At 70.2% G+C, this 27,203-nt stretch overlaps 2 protein-coding genes across 2 annotated transcripts; both read right to left on the bottom strand.

Moving 5' to 3' along the window:
• Positions 1-164: 164 nt before the first annotated feature.
• LOC137668278 (laminin subunit beta-2-like) lies at positions 165-10,707 on the bottom strand. Its single transcript, XM_068409681.1, is given in 34 exon segments — positions 165-426; positions 503-662; positions 738-914; positions 1,005-1,146; positions 1,229-1,436; positions 1,842-1,986; positions 2,075-2,278; positions 2,346-2,587; positions 2,664-2,848; positions 2,920-3,292; positions 3,361-3,457; positions 3,539-3,753; positions 4,298-4,522; positions 4,601-4,764; positions 4,840-5,071; positions 5,187-5,330; positions 5,403-5,595; positions 5,709-5,826; positions 5,909-6,036; positions 6,148-6,303; positions 6,458-6,593; positions 6,672-6,751; positions 6,879-6,991; positions 7,068-7,134; positions 7,137-7,249; positions 7,336-7,524; positions 7,827-7,947; positions 8,034-8,236; positions 9,166-9,229; positions 9,305-9,493; positions 9,601-9,674; positions 9,856-9,991; positions 10,088-10,251; positions 10,404-10,707. Coding segments are annotated over 34 exon segments (5,337 nt in total). The 5' UTR covers positions 10,447-10,707; the 3' UTR covers positions 165-289.
• A 146-nt stretch (positions 10,708-10,853) lies between these two features.
• Positions 10,854-25,862, bottom strand: LOC137667558 (laminin subunit beta-2-like). The gene is given in 36 exon segments (XM_068408342.1): positions 10,854-11,185; positions 11,363-11,519; positions 11,612-11,788; positions 12,108-12,245; positions 12,336-12,547; positions 12,633-12,777; positions 13,497-13,700; positions 13,815-14,044; positions 14,119-14,303; positions 14,387-14,765; positions 15,320-15,416; positions 15,503-15,717; positions 16,153-16,377; positions 16,469-16,632; positions 17,241-17,472; positions 17,984-18,127; positions 18,393-18,585; positions 19,103-19,223; positions 19,591-19,712; positions 19,789-19,947; positions 20,056-20,151; positions 20,153-20,209; positions 20,419-20,575; positions 20,844-20,923; positions 21,058-21,170; positions 21,564-21,743; positions 21,852-22,040; positions 22,368-22,488; positions 22,570-22,775; positions 22,852-22,915; positions 22,995-23,183; positions 23,272-23,345; positions 23,463-23,586; positions 23,680-23,855; positions 24,449-24,498; positions 25,849-25,862. Coding segments are annotated over 36 exon segments (5,523 nt in total). The 3' UTR covers positions 10,854-11,051.
• Positions 25,863-27,203: the final 1,341 nt, after the last annotated feature.

Raw genomic sequence — 27,203 nt, 5'->3', positions numbered from 1 at the left:
CGGTCCCTGGCCCCACAGCCTGTCCACCAGCCACACAGTGCTCCACACACAGGGGCTGGCAGGGGCAGGCAGCAAGTGGCTCCCACCCCAAGGGCTCGGGGAGGCCACGGTGGAGCCACCCAGGCAGACACGGGGGCCCACGGCACGGGGTGGGGGCGAGGCGGTCTTGCTCTGTAACTTTATTCACACAGGGGGGTGCCCCGCGGCCCCCACCCAGCCCACCGCTCCGGGGGCAGGCGGAGGCTGGGCAGCGGGGAGGGTGCTGGGGGGTCTGGGCCCCTCAGGGGGATCACTGGCAGGTGTTGTAGATCTGGACCTGCTGGTTGATGGTGGCCAGCACCTCCCTCATCCTGGCCTCCAGCCCACCCAGCTGGGCCGCCTTGGCGTCCAGCACTCGCTCGTTTCGCTCGTACGCCTCCTCCAGCGCTGCGGGGACAGGGGGGACACGGGTCAGCCCGGCCCCCCGCCACCATCACCCCCCGACCCACTGCCTCGGCCTCACCTCGCAGCCGCTGCAGCTTGCCCTGGGTGTCCTGCAGCAGCCTGGCAGCCTCGTCCCGCAGCTGCTGGGCCCGGCTGCCCGCCTGCCGTGCTCCCTGAGCCCGGTGCTGCACCAGCTCCTGTGCTGTCCGGTACCGATCCCGCAGTGGTCCCTCCAGCACCTGCCGGGCAGTGGGGCTGGTCAGTGGGACCCCCGTGGGACCCCCGACAGACCCCCATGCCCCCCGCTCACCCACCTGCTTGGCCTCGCCAGCTCGGTCCCGCGCGGCACCAGCTGCCTCCTGGGCACGCGTGGCTGCCAGGCTGTTGTTGGCACGTTTCACCTTCAGGGCGTCTGTCTGTCTGTCCAGGAGCCCGATCCGCCCCATGGCGCCTGCCAGCCACTGCTCTGTGTTCGCTGTCTGGGCCTGCATCTGGGGTCGGTGGCATGGGGGACGGGCACGGTCAGGGTGCTGCCCTGCCCATCCCTGTGGGGCTGAGGTCATGGGGACTGGGGTCCTTACCGTGCCCAGGGCTCTCTCGGTGTGCTGGATGTCACCGGTGGCGCGGTGCAGCGCCTGCTCGGCCATGCCCTGGGCTCGCTGCGCCTCCTCCAGTGCCTGCCGCACTGCCTCGGCCGTGCCCCGCACCCCCTCTGCCCGCGACCTGCGGCCGGGGCGGCATGGCCTCAGCACCAGCCCGGGCTGGGGGTCCCCGGGGGGCTGCGTCCCCACGTCCCCGGGCTCACCTGGCCCGCTGGGCGTCCTGCAGCAGCTGCCTGGCCTGGCGCACATCACCAGCTGTCTGCTCCAGGATGGTGTCCACGCTGGCCAGGCTGCGCACCCGCGCCTTGATCTCCTCGGCCAGGCGCTGGATCTGGGCCGGCGCGGCAGGGAGCGACAGCTCCAGCACCCGGCTGGCTACCACCTCGATGCTCTCGGGGTCGGCCCCCTCCTCTGTGGGCGGGAGCCATCAGTGTCCCCTGCCGCACCCGGGGCACAGGGGACAGGTGGACTGAGGGGCGGTGGAGGGCAGGGGGGAGCCATGGGGAGGGTCCATGGGGCAGGGCAGGGGAGCAGGGGATGGTCGGGGCGGAACAGGGACCGTGCAGCGCAGTGTGGGGCAGGGGCTGTGTGGCATGGTACCGGGGCAGCGCAGTGCCAGGGCGGTACAGCCCATGTGCAGTGCAGGGACCATGCAGTGCCGCGCGGTGCAGGGTCAGAGCAGTGTGCTGCAGGTGCGGTGCAGGGTTGGTGCAGTGCGGTGCAGGGTCGGTGAGGTGTGGTGCAGGTGCAGTGCAAGTGCAGAGCCACGCAGCACCAGGCAGGAGCAGCCAGCCCCCCTGGCACGCTGGCACTCACGGCTCAGGAAGGCCTTGACGTGGCTGATGAGCTCCCGCAGCTCCTTGTTGGAGCTCTCCACGCGGGCTCTGGTCTGGTTCGCCTTGTCCAGCACTGCCTGCGCCTGCAGCCGGGCTTCATCTGCCTTCCCCTTGGCCTCGGCCACCTGGGCAGGGGCAGACACTCAGTGCCATCCCAGGGCTGGGGGGCACGGCCATGCCACCTGCTCCCACCAGCGTCCGTGTGCCACGTACCCTGTGGGACAGCTGGGCCACGTCGCTGGCGGCCTGCCGCAGCTCCTCCTGGGCATGGCGTGCCCGGTCCAGCGCGCTGTCAGCCGTGGACACGGCCCCGGTGCAGCTCAGACCCCCGCAGCGCCGTGCCCCATCCTCGTCCCGGCACCCAGCTCCCCCGCAGGGGCTCTCAGCACAGGGCACATCGCCCGCCGCACCGCAGACCTGCAAGGCAGCGGGGGCTCAGGGCGGCTCCAGGCACCGTCTCCCCGGTCCCCTCCCCGCGTCCCACCTTCTCGTTGAGTGGGTGCAGGCTCAGCACCCGCGCCCTCGCCGCCAGGTCCATCAGCGCCCGCCGGCTGGCCGCGTTTTGGCGGTTGAAGTCGTCCCGCCGGCTGGCCAGGAGCTGCTCAGCGCGGCGCCGGGTGGCCGCCGAGGTGCTGACGGGGCTGGGCACAACGCGGGTGGAGGTGTCCACCCGACGCTCAGCCTCCCGTGACTCCCCGTGGGACTGGCGGATGCTGTCGTAGGCACCTGGGGGTGGCAGGGGCACCGTCAGACCCCCGGCCATGGCCCCGCCATCCCGGCCCGGCTCTGCGGCGTGGCTCACCGAGGAAATTGGAGGTCTTGAGGGCGTGCAGCCGCTGCTCCAGGTCCTGCAGGCTGTGGTTGAGGGCGCGGGCTCCCCGGTCCACCGCGCCCAGCACGTGGCTGGCGTTGAAGTTGGCGTCCTGGGCGGCCGTCAGTTCCCCCTCCACCCGCGTCAGCCTCTCTGTCGCCTCCTCAATTTGTCGCCTGCAAGGGAAGGGGGTAACAACCCACTCCCAGGGACACCCTGGGGGCCGTGCCCTGTGCCGGGTGCTCACCGCAGCCCCTCTGTGGCGTGCGTCAGGTGGGCGGCGGTGGCGGCGGTGGCGTTGCGGGTGGCCACCACATCACGCACGGTGGCCAGGCTCTGCTCCAGCCGGCGGAAGGTGCCCTCGAAGGCGCCGGCAGCCCCCGTGTGCTGCAGGAGGCTGGCCCGCTGCGCCAGCGCCCGGGTGCGGGTAGCCAGGTCCTGCACCACCCGGTCCCAGTCCCCGAAGCAGGGGTGGCAGGGCTGGCAGGCAGGGAAGGCGCCAGCGAAGCCCCGGGCGCACTGGTCGCAGCGGATGCCTGAGATGCCGGGCCGACAGTCGCAGTGGCCGCTGCCGCGGTGGCACTGGGTGCTGGCCACGCCGCGGGGGTCGCAGTCACAGGCTGTGGAGAGAGCGGGGTCAGGGCACCGCAGGGCTCACCGCAGACCCCCCACCGGCACCGGCTCTCACCTCGGCACTGCTGCCGCGGGTCGCCCCAGTGGTGCTCCTGGCAGTCGGTGCAGGTGCGGCCCCCGAAGCCCGGCCGGCACTGGCACTGCCCCGTGATCTGAAACACACAGCGCGGCCGAGGCTAGCTCAGCTGCAGCACACCCCCAGCCCCATTCCAGCCTCCCGCGCCCCGTCCCACCTGGTTGCAGGCGGGCGTCAGGGCATGCTGGGGGTGGCAGGCGCAGGGCTGGCAGCCCTGCCCGCTGCCCAGGTTCCAGAAGTTGAGGCTGCAGCGGTCGCAGCTCTGGCCCTCCACGTGGGGCAGGCAGTGGCACTGCCCGCTGCGTCCGTCACACTGGCACTGCTGGGGCCCGCAGGTGCTGGGGTTGGTGCCCAGCGCATTGCAGGAGCAACCTGGAACCAGGCGGGTGCTGAGTGGGGATGGGGATGGGGACAGGGATGGGTGGGTTGAGAGAGGATGGGGACAGGATGAGAACGGGGATGGGATGGGGATGAGATTGGGATGGGATGGGGACACAGGCAGGGACAGGATGGGGATGGCGATGGGTGAGGGTGGAGACAGGATGGAGACAGAGATTGGGCAGGGATGGGGTAGGGACAGGATGGAGGTGGGATGGGAACACCATGAGGACCACTGATGGGGACAGGATGGAGATGGGACAGGGTCAGGATAAAGATGGGATGAGGATGGGATGGTGACAGCCAGGGTGGCAGTGGGGATGGGATGACAACAGGGACAGGAACAGGCATGGGATGGGGACAACGACAGGGATGGGGCCGCAGTACCGGGGCTGGGCAGAGGAGACAGCCCAGAGCAGGGCAGGGCTGCAGGGACCCCACAGCGCTGTGCACGAGCAAGGGCAACCATGGGCGCACGTGGTCCCCAGGGACATGCCGGGCTGTGGAGGCAGGTCTTGGCGTGGCCGTGGGTACTCACGTCTGCAGCTGTGCCGCGTGGCATCCCCGTAGTAGCCGGGCTGGCACTCGGCGCAGTGTGGCCCCGCTGTGTTGTAGAGGCAGCGCAGGCAGTGTCCCGTGCGCCGGTCGCACGCCTCCGGGTCCATCACGTCAATGTTGTTGTGGCACTGGCAGGGCACGCAGCGCCCGCCAGGCTGCAGCGGGTCCCCGTAGTACCCGGGGGCACACTCGTCACATCGGGGACCTGCTGGCACAGGGCGCTGGGCAGTGCCTGGGTACGGGGGACCCTGAGGGCACCGAGCGCGCTGCAGCAGGCACCTACCTGTGTACCCAGGGCTGCAGTGGCAGACGACCTGCCGGGAGCGGCTGTCCTGGTAGCAGGAGGCGGCGAAGTGGCGGGGGCTGCCGGGCCCCTCGGGGCAGGGGCAGGGCCGGCAGTGCTGCCCGGAGCCCAGCGCCGGGTTCCCAAAGTGCCCGGCTGCACACCTGCGGGCAGACGGTCAGCGGGGGCCGGGGCTGCTGGCGGCACCCTGCCCCGCTCCGGGTGTGTGCCCCGCTTACCTCTGGCACCTCTCGCCGTCCGTGTGGTCCCGGCAGCGCAAGCAGGCGCCCGTCTGGGGGTCGCACTCCTCGGCGTGCCCGTTGCACTGGCAGGGCCGGCACGCGGGGAAGCCCCAGTGGCCGGGCTGGCAGCGGTCGCAGCGCGGGCCGTGGGCACCCTCGCGGCAGGGGCACTGCCCCGTGGAGCTGTGGCAGACGGTGCTCACCGACCCCTCGCTGCTGCACTGGCACGCTGGAAGGCACAGCACCCACGGCGTCTGCCCCCGGCATGGAGGGACCAGCCCTCCCCAGCCCTGGGGTGCCCGGGCTCCTCTCCATGCCGGGCTGGCACGGCCAGCGGCACTCACCTCGGCACCCACCCGGCCCGAAGCCAAAGGTTCCCGGGGAGCAGCGGTGGCAGCGCCGTCCCACCACGTTGGGCTTGCACCGGCACTGCCCACCCTGGGGCCGGCACTCGGCGCTGAGCGAGCCCTGGGGGTCGCAGAGGCAGGCTGCAGGCAGAGAGCGGGGTGAGCAGCGGTGGCTGCCACGGGGCACGGGACGGGGCACAGGGCCGTACTCACGCAGCGCCCCGTCGTGCAGGACGGCCGAGAGGCTGTGCAGGAGGCTGGAGCAGGGCTCGGCCACGGGCGAGGGCCCTGCGGCGTGGAAGGGCTGGGCGCAGCGGTACCGCTCGAAGGTCTCGCGGCGCTCCATGGAGCCACGGTCGCCCGCGATGAACATCTCCAGCGAGGAGTAACGGGGCAGGAGCACCAGCTGCGGGGGGCAAGTCAGTGGGACGTCACGCCTGTCTCCCTGTGTCCCCTACGGATGCATCCTGCCCCCCAAAGGGTTGCCGTCCCAATTCCCGCTGCCTGGCCGCCCCTCACCGAATCGATGAGCACGCTGGCAGTGGGATCCTGCCGAGCACCAGCACAGCCCAGCTCCAGGCGGAGGGTGTAGGAGACGCCCCGCTCCAGACAGATGGGCTGGGGCAGCACCACGTACCTGGTGGGGGGCAAAGCAGAGCACGGGCAGCTGGGTGCCTCCTGTGAGCCTCGGCACAGCCCGGTCCCAGCGAGGCGCTCACCTGGCACCGGAGGGGAGGCTGGTGGAGAGCTGGTCGTCGGCCGGGATGGTGTTTCCGCAAGGGCTGCTGGCCGAGACGGGGCTGGGGCGCAGCACCCTCACCCTCACCTCCTGCCAGGGCTCCGGGTGCTGCCGGCGGAGAAGGAGCTGTGCCAAAAAGCCTCACCGGGCATCCCTCCCCACCGCCACCTCCCGATTTGGCAATAAATCCCACCGTCGGCTTCACCGTCCAGTGCTCACCTGGGGCTCGTAGCGGATGATCACGTAGTACTCGGTGGAGAAAGGCACATCGTTCACGTGAAACTCCACCCAGCCGCCCTCCAGCACGCGGGCAAAGCCCGTCCCCGTCCATGAAGCCGGGTGGTTCGTGGGGAGCTCACGCTCCACCGCTGAGCCCTGGTGCAAGGTGGGGTTGTGAGATGGGACCCCAAAAATGGCCTTGGCCAGCAGGCACCGCTCTGCCCCATTGGGGCTTGGGGATCCTGCAAAAAGCCACCCGCTGCCCTGCTCTGCCTGATGTCCCCCCCCCAGGGACACCTTTGTCCCTCACCTGATGCAGCCGAGCATCCTCGGCCTCGTAGGTGTAATGGTCGAGGTTGATGCTGTAGAAGCCGGGCTCCACCTGGCCGCACTGTCGTCCCACCACATGGCTGCGGCACCGGCACTGCCCCGTCTCCATGGCACACCTGGAACCCCAGCGACACCATCAGCCCCGATGCCGGCACAGATGCCCCTCGCCCCCCTGCATCCCCGCAAAGACTCACAGGTTGTCACGGGCACCTCCCACGTCGCAGTCGCACGGCCGGCAGCCTGGGAGGTCATGGCTCAGCCCCCAGTGCTCGGGCTGGAGAGGACAAGGGTGTCAGGGAGCGCCTGGCTGCGGTGCCACGGCCTGGAGCACCATACGTGGCTTTGAGCGCCGTGCACAGCCCCAAGCACCACGCACGGGCCCCGAGCACGTCCCCACTCACCAGGCACTGGTCGCAGCTGCGCCCGGTCACCAGCCGCTTGCAGAAGCACTCGCCGCTGGCGGGGTCACACCGGCTGTCCTCGGCCACCGTGCCGCGGGGGTCGCACTGGCACCCTGCGCAGAGAGGCAGCAGCGTCCGGTGGGGCCGAGCGACGCGCCCAGCCGCGGCGGGTGCCGCCCCGGTACCTACGCTGGCAGCCCCGCGGGTTGGCGGCGCTGAGGCCGAAGAAGCCGGGTTTGCAAGCGGTCGCAGCGGGGGACCGGCCACGTGCTCCTTGCAGCGGCACTGCCCCGCAATCAGCCCCCGGGCCGGGTCGTCGGCGCCATCGCACAGCCCCCCGTCCAGAGAGCCCTCGGGGTCGCAGTCGCAGGCTGGGGGTGCAGGCAGGGTCAGCACCCCGACCCCCCTGTCCAGCCCCACGCAGCCTGTCCCGCACCGCGCACCCCCCGGCACCGACCTCGGCACACTGCAGGGTCCCGCAGGTCCTTGCTGGGGTCCTTGTAGTAGAAGGGCTTGCAGAGGTGGCAGCGGCGGCCCATGGTGTTGTGCTGGCAGCTGTCACACACGGCCCCGCTGGTGTTGCCCGTGGCCAGGAAGACGGCCATGTCGAAGTGGCACCGCCGCGAGTGCTCGTTGCAGTCGCAGCCTGCGAGGACGGCACCGCGGGGCGGCATGCAGCACCCCAAACCCCCACCTGGCAGCATCCCCCAGTGCCAAACCTTCCCAGCCCCAACTCCCCTTACACCAGTATGCAGCACCCCAACCCCAAACCTCCCCAAACTACAGCCTGCAGCACCCCAAACCCTCCACAGCTGGTCTGCAGGATGCCAGTCCCCATCCAACCACATCCCAGTGTGCAGCACCCCAAAGCCCCTGGCATGGTGCAGCCTGCCAGCCCCGGCACTGGGATCTCTGTGCCAGGAGCTGGTGCCGGCGCAGGGCACTCACGGCGGCAGGCGTTGGTGCTGGAGCCCTCGGCTGGGCGCCAGGGCAGGTCATGGTAGAAGTCCTGGCAGCGCTCGCAGTTCAGCCCCTGCGTGTGGTGCTTGCAGACGCAGCGCCCGTGCACCTGCCGGGACACCACGGTGAGGGGCTGCGGGACCGGGCAGCACAGCCCCCTGCCTCCGGCAGGGCACATGGGGCCAGCTCGCCTACCATGCCATCGGTGGTGGCCGCGGCCCCGCTGAGTGGGGCGCACTCGGAGGCGTGCCCGTAGCAGAAGCAGTTCCCGCGCAGCACCAGCTCATACAGCGCGTAGTAGTACTTCTCCCGGATCTCCCGGCGCGTGTCCAGCAGGTTGTCCCCCAGCGTATGCAGCTTGGTGAGGTTCACCCGCAGGTTGGTGACGCGCAGCAGGTCTGTGGAGAGGAGAGACCCACGTTGGCATGGGGTGGCCAGGCTTGTCCATGTGTGGCTTGGCTCTACCGTGCACGGCTGGGGTGGGCTGTGCACGGCCACAGGGGCCGTGGGTGGCTTTGGCAGAGCCTGGCACGGCTCGGCTTGGCTCGCCTGCCCGCAGTTGGTCCGGGCTGTGCGTGGCACGGGGTGTCTGTGCCGGGCTGCATGCCACCGGGCTGGGCTGCGCGTGGCTTTCTGTGGCACGAGTTGTGGGCACAGGGCTGTGCGTGGTTTGGCTCACGCGCTCGCGGCTGCACAAGGCCAGGCTGGGCTGTAGGCAGCTGCGGCGGTTCGGCTCCCACGCACGTGGTTGTGCCGGGTCAGGCCGTGCACGGGCTAGGGCTCTGCAGGGCCCCCCAGCAGATGCAGGCTGGGACCCCACCAGCACAGAACAAGCGCCCTGCGCCAGGGCACCTTTTGGGGTGGTGGGGCACTCGCCACCGGGGGCTGTGTCCGGAGGACAGCTGTGCCTGGTGGGTGCAGCCGGGGGGCCCCGGCAGGACAGGACGGCTCCCCCGGGACTGCAGCTTCCCAGCAGCCCTGCCCCGCAGATTCCTCCCCTCCTGCTCCCAGCCTAAATTTAGCCCTGGGTGATTAACCCGCTGCATCCTGCGCCCAGCCCAGCTCCGCTGCCCGTCACCGACACCATCCTGCACCATGGCTGCTGCTTGGCTCCGGCACAGCCCTGGCCCAGCCATCCCCCTTCACTTGCCCCAGTGCACCCCAACCTTTAGCTGCTCCCAGGGAGAGGGGTGCAGGAGGGGCCCGAGCCTCCACGGGCTGGATCTGGCCCTGACCCCGCCATGGGGCTCAGAGCAGGGAGCGAGCGGCCAAAATAGCTGCGCCCAAAATAGAGCAGCCAGGCAGGAGCCCGGGGCGGGCGACTCACTCTGGATGGCGGGGCTGTAGGGGTCCCGGATGGGGATGGCGGGGTCCAGCACCCGGTAGATCACCTGGGGGGGAAGGCAGGGCGGTGAGGGGAGAGCAGGGGGCCCCCTGACCCTCCTGTGGCACCACCGGGGCCTCACCTCCCCCTCGGTGGAGGGTTCGATGTCAGAGTAGCGGGACTCGCAGACGACGTCGTCGACGCGGTGTGGGGGTCCACGGGGGACGTGGGGGAAGGCGGCGGCGCAGTCGTAGGCGAAGTAGCGGTAGACCTTCCAGCTGCGCCCGAAGTCGGCCGAGCGCTCCACCAGCATGGCCGCGGGGCGGAAGGTCTGTGGGACACCCAGCTGGGACGGGGGCCGGCCCCGCAGCCCCCGCGGGCCCCATCCCCTACTGTCCCCTCCTGTCCCATCCCAGGTACCCACGTGCCAGGACCCACCTTGAAGGTCATGATGAGGTGGGTGAAGTGGAACTCGGCCTCCAGGTCCAGCTGGATGCTGACATGCTCCACACCTGGGGATGGCACGCGTGACTGCGGGGAGCACCCACCCGCGGGTCCCTGGGGCTCGTCCCCCCAACCCGGCCACGCTCCAGGGGCGCGGCCGCAGCCGCCGGCTGAGTCACACTTCCTCGGCGTGGGAGGACGGGAAGGAGAGCCCCCGGGGACACCCCACCGCCCCCGCCCGCCGCTCACCGTTCTCGGACTGCCACCAGGCTTTCTTGGGGCGGGGGGCGAAGGTGGTGACCACGTTCTCAATGCGATGGCTGTTGGCATTGGCGCGGGCATCGTAGGGCCGCCGCGAGTCACAGGTGAAGCACTTCTTCTCCTCCTGCGAGCGGGGGGCTCAGCGGTGTCCCCATCCCCAGCCTGGCCCCCCCGTTCCCATCCAGTCCCCCGGTCCCCATCCCATCCCCGTCCTGCTCACCTGGAGGTGGCTGACGATGCAGTAGGGCTGGGGCCGGCGCAGCCCGCAGGTGGAGGTGGCACTGAGGCGGGGGGCTCGCCCCACCAGCAGGTCCCCGGTGGCCGGGTAGCAGCTGCCGCGGGCACAGCCCTGGGGGGGATCGGGGGCCGGGGCCCCCCCCAGCCCTGCGGGGCAGCGGGCGGCTGAGGGCGCTGCCGGGGGGCGCGGGGCCCCTTCCGCGGCCACCCGGAAACGGGGCGGCGGGGCCGGGCCGGGGCCGGGCACCCACCGGGCCCCGCTGCGGGGAGGGGACGGCGGGGGAGGGTCGCGGACTCACCGGCCAGGAGCGGCAGCAGCAGGAGGGCGCCGGGGCTGCGCATGGCGGGGGCGCAACCGGGGCGCAAGGGGCGCGCAGAGGGGGGGCAAAGGGGGCGCAGAGGGGGCGCAAGGGGCGCGCAAAGGGGGCGCAGGAGGAGCGCAAAGGGCGAGGAGAGGGGGCACAAAGGGGGCGCAAAGGGGGGACAGAGGGGGAGCAAAGGGGGCGCAAAGGAGGCGCAGGGGGAGCGCGGAGGGCGAGCAGAGGGGGCGCTCGGCAGGTGCCCGGCCGTCCCCGTCCCGTTCCCGTCCCGCCCCGCCGGTTCCCGTTCCCGTCCCCCCCCTCCGAGCTGGGCGGCGGGCGCAGCGCTCGGGGCTGCGCGGAAAGCGCGGGGCGGATCCCGGCCGGAGCGGGGAGCGCGGGCGGGCAGGCGGGAGGCGGCGGGCAGGCACCGGACACCGGCAGCCGCTGTTCAGGACTTTATTTGCAGGCGCGGCCGCGCTACAGGCGCCCGCGGAGCGGACGGGACCGCCGGGCTGCGGGGGCTGGGGGCTGCGGGGCAGGACCGGCCCCCGGGTGCCAGCCCCCGGGACCGCCCGGCTGCGGGGGCCGGGGGCTGCGGGGCAGGACCGGCCCCCGGGTGCCAGCCCCCGGCCCCGCCGGCGGTCCCTAGCAGGTGGCGTAGGCGTTGGCCCTCTCCCGGATCTCCTCCAGCAGCCCCCAGACTCGCTGCTCCAACGCCTGCAGTCGCGTCGCCTTCGCCGCCATCGCCCGCTCGTTGGCCCCGAAGTGCTGCTCCAGCTCTGCGGGACGGGGGCACGGTCGGGGTGCAGCCCCTCACCGTGTCACCCAGCCTGCACCACCCTCGAGGCACCGAGCAGCATGTGCCCAGGGGGATGAGGGGGGACATGCACGGGGAGGTGGGCACCGAGCGGGGTCGGGGTGGCGGGGAATGCCCCCCCCCCAGGCTCCCGCCTCACCTTCCAGCTTCCTCTTGCTGCTGCTGGCCTTGTCCAGGAGGTCCTGGGCCTCCGCCGTCAGCTGCGTCACACGCCGCAGGGCCCCGCCGGACACCCCGGCCAGCCCGCTCACCCGGCCCTTCAGCACCACGTAGCGCTGTGTCACGCGCGCCAGGTCCTGGTGGCACAAGGGCACGGCGAAGCTGAGCCCCCCTCGGCACCCTGTCCGCCCTCGGTGCCGCGCCGTGGCCGGGCAGGGCTGGGGCTCACCTGGCTGAGCGTCCCCGAGGCAGTGGTGGCACGCTGCGCCCCGTCCCTGGCTTGCTGGGCCACGCGGCGGGCATCCCGGCCCCGCTCCTGCAGGGCGGCGACGCGCTGTGCCAGCTCCCGCAGCCGCCGCTGCGCCCGCGTCTCCTTCCCCTCCAGTGCCTGCAACCTGCGCTCCACCTGGGCAGGCACGGGCACCGGCTGCTGCCACGCACAGCGACCCGCCGCGCCCACCCCACCAGCCCCACCGCCTTGGCAAACCCACAGCACCCGCCCCACGCCATCCACATCCCCCTGGCACCAGCCTCGCTGCCCTTGGTGTGCCCATGGCATCACCCGTACTCTCTATGGCACCAACCCCGTTGCTCCCAGTGCCCTCACAGCACCGAACCCATTGTCCCCAGCATACCCCAAGCACCATCCCTGCTCCCCAGCCATGCCAGCGGCGTTGGCCCTGCTCCCGCAGCCCAGGCGTGCCCACCGCCCTGGTGCCCCTCACCTCCTTGGCTCTGTTCTCGGCCGCCCGGATGGTATCCCTGGTGCTCCGCAGGGTGCTCCCCGCCGCCGTCACCTGCGCCCGCGCCGCCTCCAGTGCTCGCTGCGTCCCTGCCAGCTCGTCCCTCACGCCCTTCGCTTGCTCCCTGCGGCAGCACGGGCAGCTACAGCCCCTGTCAGCACTGCAGGGTGGACCCCCACCCCTTGCCCACCCTGGCATGTCCCCCACCACTTGCCTGGCGTCCCGTCCCCGCGCCAGCAGCACCCGTGCCGCAGCCAGCCCCTGTGCCGTGCTGTTCAGCACCGCGTCCACTCCCTCCAGCTGGCCGATGCTCTCCCGCATCTCCCGCAGCAGCTCCTGGATCCGGCCGGGGCTGCTGGGCAGGGAGATGTTCAGCACCTGCCGGGCCACCAGCTCGATGCTGCCTGGGTCAGCTCCCTCCTCTGCAGGAACACGGGAGTGGGGTGGGCTCGGCGTGGGCGTGCGGACCCCTGCCGTGCCCGTGTGCCCACCCCGTGCTGGCGGTACCTGCCAGGAAGGCCTTGATGCGGCGGATGAAGTCCCGCAGCTGGGCTGTCGCCTTCTCCGCGCGGCTGCGGGCGGCCTGCGAGCGCCCCAGCGCCTCCTCCGCCCGGCTCCGTGCCCCCCGTGCCAGCTCCTGCACCTCCTGCGTCTGGGGGGCACGGGGCTGAGTGGGGGGCAGGGGGCAGCCCCGGGGAGGGGGCGGGCAGGGGGTACGAGGGGACATGCACGGGGACAAGGTGGGGGCATGCAAGGGAGTGTGATGGGGTGTGCAAAGGGGCACGGGGGGCATGCAAGGGGACACGAGGGGGTGTGCAACAGGGTACAAGGGGGCACGGAAGGGGTGTGCAAGGGGAGGTAAAGGGGGTGAGCAAGGGGGTGCAGCAGTGGCCCAAGGGGGCACATAAGTGGCACAAGGGGTATTTATGAAGAGGCATAAGAGGGACATACAGGGGATGACATACTTGGGGATATGGAAAGGGCACAAGTGGGATGTGCAAGGGGACATGCAAAGGGACATGGAAAGGCCATGAGTGGGACATGTAAGGGGACATCAAAGTGGCACGGAAAGGGCACAAGCAGGATGTACAAGGGGACATGAAAAGGGGGCATGGAAAGGGCACAGAGAGGGTCATGGAAGGGGACACCGAACTGGCATGGAAAGGGTACAAGCAGGACGCTCAAAGGGCCATGCAAGGGGGCATGAAAAAGGCATCCGTGGGACACAGAAGGGGACATTGAAGTGGCACGAAAAAGGCGCAAGTGGAATGTACAAGGGGACACCAAAGTGGTATGGAAAGGGCACAAGCGGGACATGCAAAGGGGACACAAGGGGGACACCACAAAGTGCCATGGAGCCACCACCCCTACCTTCTGCGCCACAACCCCCAGCTGCCCCAAGGCCACCTCCAGCTGCTGCGAGGCGTTACGGGCACTGCTCAGGGCTCGAGCCGACACGGGCAGTGCCCCCGTGCACCCCGTGCCACCGCAGTGCCGTGTCCCCACGCTGTCCCGGCACAAGGCTCCTCCGCAAGGCGCTTGATCGCAGCTCCGGTCACCAGGCACCCCACAAACCTGTGGTGATGCCAACGGTGGAAATGGCAGCTCACCACTGCATGGGGGGAGACCGCCCCGGCACGGGGGTCTCCCCCCATGCGCCTATTTGTTCCCCGCCGGTCTCACTCTCACCTTCTCATTGATTCTGGTGACGCTGAGTCCCATCACCCGTTTCTGCGTCTCCCTCAAGGATTTCCGTGCCGCGGCCGTGCCACGGCGGAAAGCATCGCCCCGCTGCCGCAGCGCCCGCTCGGCCGCCCGCCGCGTCGCCTGCGCCTCGCTCAGCTCGCCGGCTGTGCCGTTGGCCACCGCTGACGCCTGCCGCGAGCCCTCCGCCGACGCCAGGATGCTGCGGTAAGACTCTGCGGGTGCCGGTGTCAGGGTGCAGCCAGGATGGTTGCCACCAAACCCCCCAATCCTCGACGGATGCTCTTACCGCTGAATCCAGCTGCTGCCACAGTGCCGAGGAGGATTTGGAGGTGCGAGGCGGTTCGGTTGAGACCCCCGAGCTCACGGGTCAGCCCGGCTAGCCAGTCGCGGTGCCGCACATCTGCCTGTGCCAGCTGATCCAGATGTTGCTCCAGCTCTTGGAGCTGCTTCCAGAAGTCATCCAGCTCCATCCTTTGAAGGGGGAAAGGAGTCTCAAGGTTTTTTGGGTGACAAAAGGGGGGTGCCCCCACCCTGAGCCCACCGCTCACACTTGCCTGGTGCCATCCAGCCATCCGGGCAGCCCGTTGAGGAGGGGGCTGCCAGGGCTGCCCCCCTCGCCCAGCAACCACTCCACGCGCCCCAGGGCCTCCTCCAGCACCCGCAGGCGGCGGGGGCTGAGCCGGGGCATGGACCCCCCGTCCCGCAGCACCCGCGCCTGCTCCCCCAGGCGCCGCAGCCCGTCCCGCAGGCTGCCCAGCGCCGGGTCCCAGCGCCCGAAGCAGGGGTGGCAGGGCGAGCAGCGGGGGAAGGCCTCCTGGTAGCCCCGCTGGCAGCGGTCGCAGCGCAGCCCCCCGAAGCCCGGCCGGCACCGGCACTGCCCGCTGGCCTGATCGCACTGCGGGCTCTCGGCGCCCAGCGGCTCGCACTCGCAGGCTGCGAAGACAGGCGGCACCGTGTCCTGGCCTCCCCAGGGACCGCTATGTCCCCAGAGTGCCACCATGTCCCCAGCGTCCCACTGTGTCCCCCTGTGGTCCCAGGGTCACCTATATCCCCACAATCCCACCACGTCCCCAGGGTCCCCTGAGTCCCGATATCCCCACAGATCCACCATGTCCCCAGGGTCTTCAATGTCCCCAGCATCCCACTATGACTCCAGGGTCACCCGTGTCTGAAGGGTCCCATCAAGTCCCCATAATCTCACCATGTCCCCAGGATCTCCTGAGTCCCCAGAGTCCCCTGTGTCGCCAGTGTCCCACTGTCTCCCCAGGCTCCCCATGTTCAGAGTCTCCTATGGTGTCCCCAGGGTCCCTTATGTCCCCAGGGGTCCCCCATTTCCCCAGGGTTCCCCCATGTCCCTAGAGTCCCACCATGCACCCAGGGTCCCTCAGTGACCCCATGTCCCCCCAAGACCCCCCATTCCCCCATGTCCCCAGACACCCCATGTCCCCAGAGCCCCTGTGCCCCCGATCCCTGGGACATGCCCCCACCTCGGCACTCCTGCTCGGGGTCTCCCCAGTGATGCTCCTGGCACTGGGAGCAGACGCGGCCCCCGAAGCCGGGCCGGCACTGGCACTGCCCCGTCACCTGCAGCGAGAGCTGTGTGCTCAGCCAGGCGGCTCGCCCGGCGCCGGGAGGGCAGCGGGGCTGTGCCGGGGTGCCGGGGGTCTCACCGCATCGCAGGCGGGGTGCAGGGCACGTGTGGGGTGGCAGCCGCAGGGCTCGCAGCCCCCTGGCCCCCCCAGGCTCCAGAAGTGGGGTGCGCAGTGGTCGCAGCTCTTGCCCACGACGTTGGGCCGGCAGGCGCAGGCGCCCGTGCCGCGGTCGCAGGCGCAGGTGCCGGTGGTGCAGTGGGAGGCCAGGGTTCCCCGCGGGTCACAGCCGCAGCCTGCGGGCGGGTGGGCGACCGCGTGGGGCTCAGCCCGTACCCCCCGCCTAGGCGATGCCCTCCTGGCACCTGGCCCTGGCACCCCAAATACCCTGCCTGGCCCCAAACCCATGCACAGCCCCAAACCGCCCCCCTCAAATCCCACCACCCTGACCTCGATCCCTGTCCCCTGCCCAGCCCCAACCCTGGGCACAGCCCCAATCCCCTCATAGCCCCAAACCCCACCTGGCCCTGACCCCACCCAGCCCCAGACACCCCCAAACCTGACCAACCCACCCTCTCCATACACAACCCCAATCCCCCCACACCCCAGTGCAGCCCCAATCCTCACCCCCACCCCTTGCATCACCCCATAACCGCCTGCGAACCCTTGCACAGCCCCAGCCCCGGCACAGCCTGACCCCCCGCCCCGGCACAGCCCCCCGCTCCACTCACGCCGGCAGCTGCGCTGCAGGGCATTGCCGTAGTAGCCGGGCTGGCAGTGGGCGCAGTGGGGCCCGGCAGTGTGGTACAGGCAGCGCAGGCAGTGCCCCGTGCGGGGGTCGCAGGCCCCGGGGTCACTGGCGTCGATGTTGTTGTTGCACTGGCAGGGCCGGCACGCACCCCCCTCCATCTCCGGCGCCCCAAAGTAGCCAGGGGAGCAGCGGTCACAGCGGGGCCCTGCAAGGAGGGGAGGGGGCTGTGGGTGCCGGGGTCCCACAGCCCTGGTGCCAGGGGGTCCCTGCTGCATGGCGCCCGCCCTGCCCCTCACCGGCATATCCAGGCGCGCAGAGGCAGATGATGTGGTGGGTCTCCTCATCGGCGTGGCAGGCGTTCCCGTGGTAGTGCCGTGTGCCGGGGTAGCCGGGGCAGGGGCAGGGCCGGCACTGCTGCCCTGAGCCCAGCACTGGGTCCCCGTAGTAACCGTCCTGGCACCTGCGAGGATGAGGTGAGTGCCCCGGGGGTCCATCCCATCCCATCCCATCCCATCCCATCCCATCCCATCCCATCCCATCCCATCCCATCCATCCCATCATATCCCACCCCACTATCCCATCCAATTTCATCCCATCATATCCCATCCCATCCCACCCATCCCATCCCACCTCATCCACCCTATCCCAATCCATCCCATCCTAACCCATCCCATCATAGCCCATCCCACCATCCCATCTCATCCATGCCATCATATCCCATCCCACCCATCCCATCATATCCCATACCATTCCATCTCATCCATCCCATCATATCCCATCTCATCCATCCCAACCCATCCCACCTCATCCCATCGTAGCCCATCACACCATCCCATCTCATCCACACCATGCCATTATAGTCCATCTCATCCATCCCATCATATCCCATCTAACCCAGCCCAGCCCAGCCCAGCCCATCCTATCCAATCCCATCCCATCTCATCCATCCCATCATATCCCATCCCACTCTCCCATCCCATGATATCCCATACTATCCCATCTCATCCATCCCTTCCCACCCCATGCCATGCCATGCCATCCCACCCCCTCCCCTCCGATCAGGCCCACCTCTCGCAGTGCCGTCCGTCCGTGTGGTCGCGGCAGTGCAGGCAGCTGCCCGTCCCGGGGTCGCACTCCTCGGCGTGCCCGTTGCACTGGCAGGGCTGGCAGGCGGGGAAGCCCCAGTGGCCGGGCTGGCACTGGTCACACTGCCGGCCCACGGCGCCAGGCTGGCACTGGCACTGCCCGCTCACCGCATCGCATAGCTGTGACATCGAGCCCTCTGGAGAGCAGGCACAGGCTGTGGGATGGCACGGCTCGGGTCAGGGATGTGGGACATAAGGATGGACAGACAGACAGACAGATGGAGGACCAGCACCCAGGGCATGCCAACCCATGGGCTGCAGCACAGGAGGGCTCACGTGGACACGTGGGTGGGCAGACGGATGGGCGGATGGACAGAGTGAGTGCAAGGCAGGGCAGTGCCCAGCCCAGGCTCAGATGGATGGAGGGAGGGATGGATGGAGGGATGGACGGAAGGATGGATGGATAGATGGATGATGGAGAGATGGAGGGAGGGATGGCTGGCTGACTGGATGGATGGATGGATGGAAAGACAGATGGACAGAGGGGGAACTGGGACCCAACCCATGGGCTGCAGGACGGCAGGGCTGAAATGAACACATGGACGGACAGATGGACAGACAGACAAGTGAATAGGCAGATGGGCAGCGAACAGGGCTCTGACGGCTGGACGGACAGACAGACGGGAGGGACAGGGACGCCCGGTGGGCACAGATCCCGATACTCACGGCTGCAGCCCAGGGGTCCGAAGCCGTAGCTGCCGGGGGTGCAGCGGTCGCAGCGCCGGCCGAGGACGTGGGGCTTGCACTCGCACTGCCCTCCCTGCACCTGGCACTCGCTGCTGCGGGAGCCCTGCGGGTCGCACTGGCAGGCTGCGGGCAGCAGGGCTAGCATGGGGCGGGGTCTGCCCTGCCTGCGCCCTGCCAGCACCCTGCCCGCACCCTGCCACCACTCCCCTGCCCTCCCCTGCCCTGGGGATGGTCTGATCCTGACCCCTGCCCTGGGTACCCCTGCCCTGGGTACCCCTGCCCACCCAGCCACGGGCATGGCCCCATCCCGACCCTCTGCACCGGGCACGGCCCCACGCTCACCCGCTGCCCCGGGCAGGACCCCATCCCTGGTGGGTGCCCCACTCACGCAGTGCCCCGTCGTGCAGCAGGGCCGAGACGCTGCAGACCAGGCGGGCGCAGGCCTGGGCCAGGGGGGGCGGGGGGGCCATACGAAATGCCTCCAGGCACCGGTAACGCTCCAGCTCCTCTTGGCGCACCGCAGCTGCCGCCTCCGCCCCGTGGAAGCCGGGCAGCTCCGATACCCGTGGCAGGAGCACCAGCTGCGCCGGGCAGTGGGAGGGGGAGAGCAGATGGGGCTGGGGGGTCACAGCCACCCCCTGCCATGGACCTGGGCCCTGCTCCTGGGCCAGATCCATCGGCCCCGGGGCAGCCCCAACCCTGCTGGGGGCTCGACCTCCCCGGCCCCATCAACAGCCCCAGCTCCACCCATATTCCCATCCAAACTGCCATCCCCACAGGCATCCTTATCCCCATCCCCAAGATCAGCCCCGACTCCATCAACATCCCCAGTCCAACTGATATTTCCATCCTCATCCTCATCCCCATCCCCATTCCCATCCCATCCCAATCCTCATTCCCATCCCCTTTCCCTTTGTCATCCCTAGCTCCTTTCCCATCCCCATTCTCATCCCCATTCCCATTCCCATCCCATCCCCACCTCACCCCAAGTGCAGCCCCAGGACATCGCTGCCCACCTCAGCCTGTGGTCCCCTGTCCCTGCCCATCACCCCACCCCTGCCAAGCCCCAGGCGTGGGGTGCAGTGGGACCCCCCTCACCGAGTCGATGAGGATGAAGGCACCGGGGTGACGCTGGGTGACACCAGCCCGTTGGAGCCGTATGGTCACCTCGTAGGGGGTGCTGGGCTCAAAGCAGAAGGGCCGGGACAGCAGCACATACCTGTGCAGAGGCAGGCATCGAGGCAGGGGCACCCCAAGGCCACAGGGACAGCCAGGGGACAGCAGCAGCACCCAGCCACCCTCCTTGTCCCTGTCCCTTTCCCCGTCCCTCACCTGGGTGGCAGGACTGTCCCTGTTTCCATCCCATCCCTCAGTTCTGGGCGTGTGGCAGCACTGTCCTTGTCCCTGCCCTGTCCTGATCCCTGTCCCCATCCCCTTCCTCATTTTCATCCCATCCCATTCCCACCCCATCCTCATCCCCATCCCCATCCTCATCCCACCCCATCCCATCCTCATCCCCATCCCCATCCTCATCCCACCCCATCCTCATCCTCATCCCCATCCCCACCCCACCCCACCCATCCCACCTCTGGCTGTGGGGCAGGCTCTCGCGGTACATCTGCTCGGAGGGCAGCAGGTTCCCGCAGCGAGGGCTGGTGGGCAGCGCCCGGGAGCTGACGCTGACCACGGCCTCCCAGTCCTCGGCTGACTGCGGTGACAGGCGAGCCGGTGTCAGGGCTGTGCCTTGCCGTACGCGCCGTGGCCATGGCCGTGGCCGCACTCACCTCGGGCTCGTAGCGCAGCAGCAGCTCGTAGTCCATGGGGTAGGGCACGTCGTTCACGAGGAAGGTCAGGCCAGCCCCGTCCCGCACCCGGGCGAACCCCGAGCCCGTCCATGTCACCATGCGCCCAGTGCCGTCCCGTACCACCTCCTCCACGTCCGGCTGGGCAGGGCACCGGCATGGCTCAGCCCCGGCCCCACGGCTCTGCCCCCCGGCCACCCCTGCCCCACAGCGCCCCGCCATGCCCCATCCCACCCCCCCGGGGCTCACCTTGGGGGGCTGCTGGCGGCTGCGGCGTGAGGGGGCACGGGGCTGGGGGGCATGGGGGGGGCTGCGCTGGTGCCGTGGGCGTCCCCTCCGCCCCCCCCAGCTCCCCGGTGTCGTACTCCAGGCAGTCCTGGGGCACCTCAGCCCGGACAGTGCCCTGTGGGGATGGGGTCAGGGTACGGGCGCCATGCACGGGGACAGCCGTGCACGGGGACAGCCGTGCACAGGGCACAGTGACAGCCACGTGCAGGACAGGGTGACAGCCATGCATGGAGCACGGTGACAGCCATGCATGGAGCATGGTGCACAGCGACAGCCATGCACAAGCCCGGGCTGGGAGCGCAGGGACCCCTTGAGGAGACTCACCGGGAGCTGGGGGTGGCCGTGGCCATGGCCGGTGGCCTGCTCAGCCTCATAGGTGTAGTAGTCGAGGGGGGCACAGAAGAAGCCGGGCTGTACCTGGTCACACTGCCGCCCCATGAGGTGGGGACGGCAGGGACAAGCCCCATCCTCCATAGAGCACCTGGGGGTGACCGTCTTGTCCCTTTGTCTGTCCTTCTGTCTGTCTCTGTCCTCACCCATGCCTCCATCCCTGTCCCCATCCCTCCATCTCAGGGGATGGAGATCTCCCCCTCCATCCCTCCATCCCAGCCCCCTCTGTCTCTCCAGCCCTGTCCCCATCCCTCCACCGATGTCCCCATCCCTCCCTCCCTCTGTGCTTGACCCCCGGCCCTGTCCCCACTCCTGCTCCCCTGTCCCTGTGCCCCGCCGGGCGCTGTGCTGGGCCCCACCGGTTGTTGTAGGCTCCCCCGAAGTCGCAGGCGCAGGGCCGGCAGCCCCCGACGTCGTAGCTCAGGCCCCAGAACTCGGGCTGCAGTGAGACGGGGGGGGGCGTGGGGCAGGTGTAGGGCCAGCCTGGCCCCGGGGGTTGCCATGGGGCTGGGGAGAGTCAGGGGCACGGAGTGTGGTGTGGGGCAGGCTGTGGGGCAGGCTGGGGGCACTCACCACGCACTGGCTGCAGGAGCGCCCAGCCACAAAGCGTTTGCAGTAGCAGTCCCCGCTGATGGCGTCGCAGGGGGAGCTGCCCGCCACCGTCCCCCGTGGGTCACACCTGCACGCTGCCCCCCACACACGCACGCACGCCCACACGTGAGGGGCTGCCACATGGCACCACGGCCCACCGGTTCATAGCCCTCCCTCCCCATCCTGTGTCCTTACATCCCCCACCCCTCCATCCCCATCCCTCCATCCCACATCCCTCCATCCCCACCCCTCTGTCCCACATCCCTCTACCTCCATTCCTCCATCCCTACCCCTCCATCGCCCTTCCATCCCACATCCCTCCATCCTCATCCCTCCATCCACATCCCTCCATCACCCTTCCATCCCACATCCCTCCATCCTCATCCCTCCATCCTCATCCCTCCATCCCATATCTCTCTACCTCCAGCCCTCCATCCCCATCCCTCCACCCCACATCATCCTGTGCCCATCCCTGGGTCCCAGCTCACGCTGGCAGCCCTGCGGGTCGTCGTGGCTGAGGCCGTAGGCGCCGTGCCGGCAGCGGTCACAGCGGGGACCGGCCACGTTCTCCTTGCAGCGGCACTGCCCCGCGATCATGCCCAGTGCCACGTCCGTGTGCCCGTCGCAGGTGCCTCCATCCTGCGAGCCCGCTGGGTCACAGTCACATGCTGCCGAGAGAGAGAGACCATGGGGAGCTAGGGCTGGTGGCACTGGGAGCCATGGGGCCAGGGCTGGTGGCACTGGGAGCCATGGGGCTGGGGTCCAAGGGCACTCACGGGCGCAGGCGGTGGGGGCGCGGATGTCGGAGCGGGGGTGCCGGTAGTAGAATGGCTTGCAGAGGTGGCAGCGGCGGCCCATGGTGTTGTGCTGGCAGCCGTCACACACGGCCCCGCTGGTGTTGCCCGTGGCCAGGAAGACGGCCATGTCAAAGTGGCACCGCTGTGAGTGCTCGTTGCAGTCGCAGCCTGCGAGGACGGCACCGCGGGGTGGCATGCGGCACCCAAAGCCCCACCTGGCAGCACCCCCAGTGCCAAACCTCCCCAGCCCCAACTCCCCTTACCCCGGTATGCAGCACCCCAACCCCAAACCTCCCCAAATACAGCCTGCAGCACCCCAACCCCAAACTACAGCCTGCAGCACCCCAAACCGCCCACAGCTGGTCTGCAGGATGCCAGTCCCCATCCAACCACATCCCAGTGTGCAGCACCCCAAAGCCCCTGGCATGGTGCAGCCTGCCAGCCCCGGCACTGGGATCTCTGTGCCTGGAGCTGATGCCGGCATGGGGCACTCACGGCGGCAGGCGTTGGTGCTGGAGCCCTCGGCCGGGCGCCAGGGCAGGTCGTGGTAGAAGTCCTGGCAGCGCTCGCAGTTCATCCCCTGCGTGTGGTGCTCGCAGACGCAGCGCCCGTGGATCTGTGGGGGGAGCACCTGGCTCAGCGTGGCCAACAGGTCCCATGGGGCACTGTGCCGTGCCGGCGGCTGCGTGAGCCTCACCATGCCGGGGATGGAGGACGCCAGGGCGCCAGGCGCCGGGGCGCAGTGGGCGGCGTGGCCGTGGCAGAAGCAGCTCCCGCGCAGCACCAGCTCATCCACGGCGTAGTAGTACTTGTGCAGCACCTCCTGGCGCGTGTCCAGCAGGTTGTCCCCCAGCGTGTGCAGCTTGGTGAGGTTCACCCGCAGGTTGGTGACACGCAGCAGGTCTGGGGCGGGGTGGCACTGTCAGCACCCACCCTGCAGCCCTCCAGCCCCATGGCCCTGGCACCCCTGGCCACGCACCCTGGATGTCCGGGCTGTAGGGATCCGCCACGGGGATGGAGGGGTCCAGCACCTTGAAGATGACCTGAGGGGAGGAAGGGGTGGATGAGCCCAGGCCCCCCAGACCCACCGACCCCCCTCTGTGCCACCCCGGCCCCACACACCTCCCCGTGGCTGGAGGGCTCGATCTCGGAGTAGCGCTGGTCACACAGCACCTCATCCACCAGCCCCGAGGGCTGGCCAGGGACGCCGGGGAAGAGCTTGGAGCAGTTGTAGGCAAAGTAGCGGTAGACCTTCCAGCTGCGCCCGAAGTTGGCCGAGCGCTCCACCAGCATGGCCGCGGGGCGGAAGGTCTGCGGGACACTCAGCTGGGACGGGGGCCGGCCCGGCAGCCCCCACGGGTCCGTCCCGTCCCACCCCATCCCACCCCATCCCAGGCACCTTAAACTTCATGATGAGGTGGGTGAAGTGGAACTCGCCCTCCAGGTCTAGGCGGATGCTGACATGCTCCACGCCTGGGGGGCACAGAGAGGTGATGGCCGAGGCCTGGGAAGGCTCCCCCCGGGTTCCATGGCCACGCAGCCCCCAGGTACATGCACATGGGGGCAGCCCCGCTGCCGCCCCGGCCTCACCGTTCTCCGACTGCCACCATGTCCGCTGGCCGTGGGGGCCACTTAGGTAGATGACGTTCTCGATGCGGTGGCTCTCGGGCAGGGACGGGTCCCGTGAGTCGCAGGTGAAGCATTTCTCCGAGTCCTGTCCCAGGGAGCAGCACTGTCAGGGACGGGCGGCTGGAGGCTGTGCCGGTGCCCGGCTGTGCCGGGGCTGTGCCAGGGCCGGGGGGCTCACCTGGAGGTGGCTGACGATGCAGTACTCCTGGGGCCCGGCCAGCCCGCAGGTGGAGGTGGCACTGAGGCGGGGGGCTCGCCCCACCAGCAGGTTCCCAGTGGCCGGGTAGCAGCTGCCGCAGGCACAGCTGTGGCTCGGGTCAGGGTCCTGCGAGCCCCTCGCCGCTGGCACCCCCACTGCAGGGAGCATGAGGGCACGGGCTGGGGGCTGCGCCAGGGCCCCCAGGCACCCCGTACCCCCCCCATGCACCCCGATGCCTGCCCGGCACCCTCCCCACCCCCAGCTGTCCCATCCTGTCCTGTCTCCGCGTCCCGACCCACTGATGCAGCACGAAGGTCCGTGACCCAGAAAGGTGCTGGCAGCAGCACCGCGGCCCCGTGACCGGGGCGCAGGGAGCGGGGCTGGGCGGGCAGCGGGGGTGAGCGGGGGGCTGGTGGCCGTGGGGCTGGAGAGGCCAGGCAGGGGCCAGCTGCCTGTGCTCCCAGGGGGCCAGGCAGCCCCCGGGGTGCCGGGCGGTACCAGGGGGAGCCGGGAGCCTGGTCAGGCGCTTGCTAATCCCGCCGGGGCTCAGCGCAGCCCGCATTCCCCGCTGGGATTTGCGGCGGTCAGGCCCTGGCTGCTGCCGGTCAGGGAGCATCGCCATCGCCACCGCCTCTGCTGCCCAGCACCCTCCACCCGGGCCGGGGTCCCAGGACCACCGCAGCCCCCGGCATCGCAGGTGCGCAGGGTGCCCAGCCACACACGGTGCCCCACTGAGGCCAGCGCTTACCCAGCAGGACAGCGAGTGCCAGGAGGTCCATGGGCAGCCACGGGCTCTGCCTGGGGGACACAGAGACGGCGCTGCGGCAGGGCACGGGGTATGGCACAGAGTGGCCAGGACATGGCCTTTCCCGGCTCCAGACTGGCCGTGCACCCCGGGGTGCACCCACCCAGCTCCGGCATGGCCGTGCACCCAGGGGACAGCACTGGGAAGTGGGGCTGGGTGGGACAGTGGGGTCCCAAAGTTCCCTGGGGTGGCACCCAGAACCCACCCCCATGGCCATGCCCCAGCCCCGCATGGCTCCGGGGTGCTGTGGCACACAGATGCAGGCACACGGCCACGCCGTGCACCCCCAGACCCCACGCAGGCTGTGCCGTGCCCCATCCTGCCCTGCTCAGGACAGCCCCTGGGCGGATCCAGACCTGCGAGCGTCACTGGTGTCCCTGGGGGGTCCCAGCGCCAGGCCAGGGCCAGCCGGGGAGGGGGGCCAGGAGTGCCGGAGCCAGCTGGGCCAGGGCGTCCCTGCCGCTGGCCAGGGTCCCGCTGTTAATTTTAGGCTGGAGCTGCCTTTTGTGCTTCCTCCTCTCCCGGTACCGCCCGCTCCAGCCTCGCTGGATCACAGCCTGGCCCCGGCGCTGCCCAAACACATCTTTCCTGTCCCCGCGCAGGAGCCAGCCCGGGGCAGGGGGGCTCGGGGCAGTGGGGGAAGCCACCACTCTGCCCCACCACCGGCCCCGCTCGAAGCCACGCCAAGGCGGTGGGCAAGGCGGTGTGGGGCCGCGTGCCGATGCGGGGGTCCCCGAGTCCCACAAGCCCCTCGGTTACCTGGCGTCCTGCGGCGTCCGGCGCGGCCAAGGCAAGAGGCAAGGGCGGCGCGTGACCCGCTGCCCCCCGGGCTGGGCAGGCAGTGAGCTGGGGCGAGGGCGGCGATGGGATGGCGGCGATGGGATGGCGGCAGCCAGCGGCCCCCCTTCCCCGTGCATGATTCTTATTCAAATAGGCTGCACGCTGAAAGGGACGGCGGTCTCCAGGCTACGGGAATGTCACTGCCGATTCCTTCTGCCTGGAGGCCCCCGCGGAGGCCAGGCCAGCCAGGCGTCGGCAGCCCGGGCACGCCCCGGCCCCCGGGTGGCACAGCGGGCCCCGCTGGCGAACAAAAGGGCGCCTCGTGGGCCGGGGAGGCACCGGCGCCGCGCTCCCCAGGCTCCCGGCACGGTGCGGCAGGAACGCGCCTGCCGCCGCTTGCAGTGGGGCGCGCAGGGCGGCACGGGCGTCTAACGCCGGCACGGCTGCGCGGGGGCTGTGGCACCACTTTGTGCCCCAGCTGGGGATGCCCCATGGCGGGGTTACTGGCACAGCTCGGTTACAGGGTGGAGCCGCACCGGGCATGTGCCCCGCCGGGAGCTTGCCTGGGCACAGCCATGATGCCGCCATCCGGGCACGTCCCTCCCAAGGGACCCGGCCCTCCCCACCGCCGCAGCTGCCTGGGCAAAGTCCGGCACACGCCAGCCCCAGGAAGTGCACTGCGGGCACAGGGGGACCCAGCTCGTCTCTCCCGAGGGACCCCACAGCCCCGTCCTTGTGTGCTGCCTCATGCCGGTTGTCGGCACCTGGCCTGTGCCCCGGGGTGCACCGTGTGCCAAGGGCTGTGCCATGTGCCTGGGGCTGTGCCGTGCCCAGGGCTCCCCACCAACACGCCAGCTCCTACCTGTGCCCGCAGGGCTGGGCGAGCCGGGCAGGTGGCGGTGGCCCCGGTGGGCTGCGGAGTCGGCCAGTCGGCCTCACTGGGCTGGGGCTGGGCTCGGCTGCTGTTCCTGGGGGAGGGCGGCCGGCGCCTGTCTCCTCCTCCGGCAGCCGTGCCAGGCGAGAGGAGGGACCTGCCCGCAGCCAGCTTTAGCCAAGGTGAGGCAGAGGCCAGGTACAAGCCAGCGGTGGCCCACGCGTGGCACAGCGGTGCCCTGTGCCCAGGCTGGCTGGGAGCTGGCACATGGCATCCCCGCAGGGCTGCCATGCCCGGTCATGCGGCACGTGGCGTTGCCGAGACAGGCACCTGGCCGGGACTCGCCCTGCAGGGCGCGGGCTCGTCTGTGCCTATCCAGGGCACGTCTCCGGCAGAGGTACCGGGAGCCCTGGGGCGGCACGGCAGCCAGCCGCGCTCCCCCGGCACCCGATCAGATCGATCCTGCTCCCCCCAGTGCTGGCACCGTGGGCACCACCGTGCCCGGAGCCAGGGCCCCACTCACCCTGTGCTGGTCAGTGCTGCCTGGGATCCCTTGGACCGGCTGGGCTGGGCGCTCAGCCGGCAGCCCCGGAGCCCCGCGGGGAGCACGGTCGTGTGCCGTGGCCGGGCTCGACAGAGACCCCACTGTCACGCAGGGATGGTGCCTTTTATTAGCCAAGGCCGAAGGAAGGAAGAGGAGCCGTGTGCTCTCCACGCCAAGGCCGCGCTCTGGCCGCCCGCCGGCGAGCAAGGTCACGGGCAGACAAAGCAGCAGCTCCCCGGGCTGCTGGCCAGGGGGATGCCAAAACCCTCACCCCCAGAGACACCCCGATACAGCACAGGCTGGTCCCACATGTCTCCATGGGGCGAGGGATGCTGTGGGCAGAGCCCTGCCAGCTCCCCACAGCCCTGCTCGCAGCAGGCGCTGGGAAACCCGGAGGAAGGGCAGGGCTGTGCCCGGCGAGGCTCCGGCAGCGCGGGGTGGCGGCTGGGCACCAGCACCTTCTCACACGGAGAGCTGGCAGGAGATGAGCTGATAAGGAG

The sequence above is a fragment of the Nyctibius grandis genome, chromosome 10 (assembly GCF_013368605.1).
Source record: "Nyctibius grandis isolate bNycGra1 chromosome 10, bNycGra1.pri, whole genome shotgun sequence".
Lineage (NCBI taxonomy): Eukaryota > Metazoa > Chordata > Aves > Nyctibiiformes > Nyctibiidae > Nyctibius > Nyctibius grandis.
The sequence above is the reverse complement of the archived record's forward strand: the minus strand, read 5'-3'. Positions and strand labels throughout refer to the sequence as shown.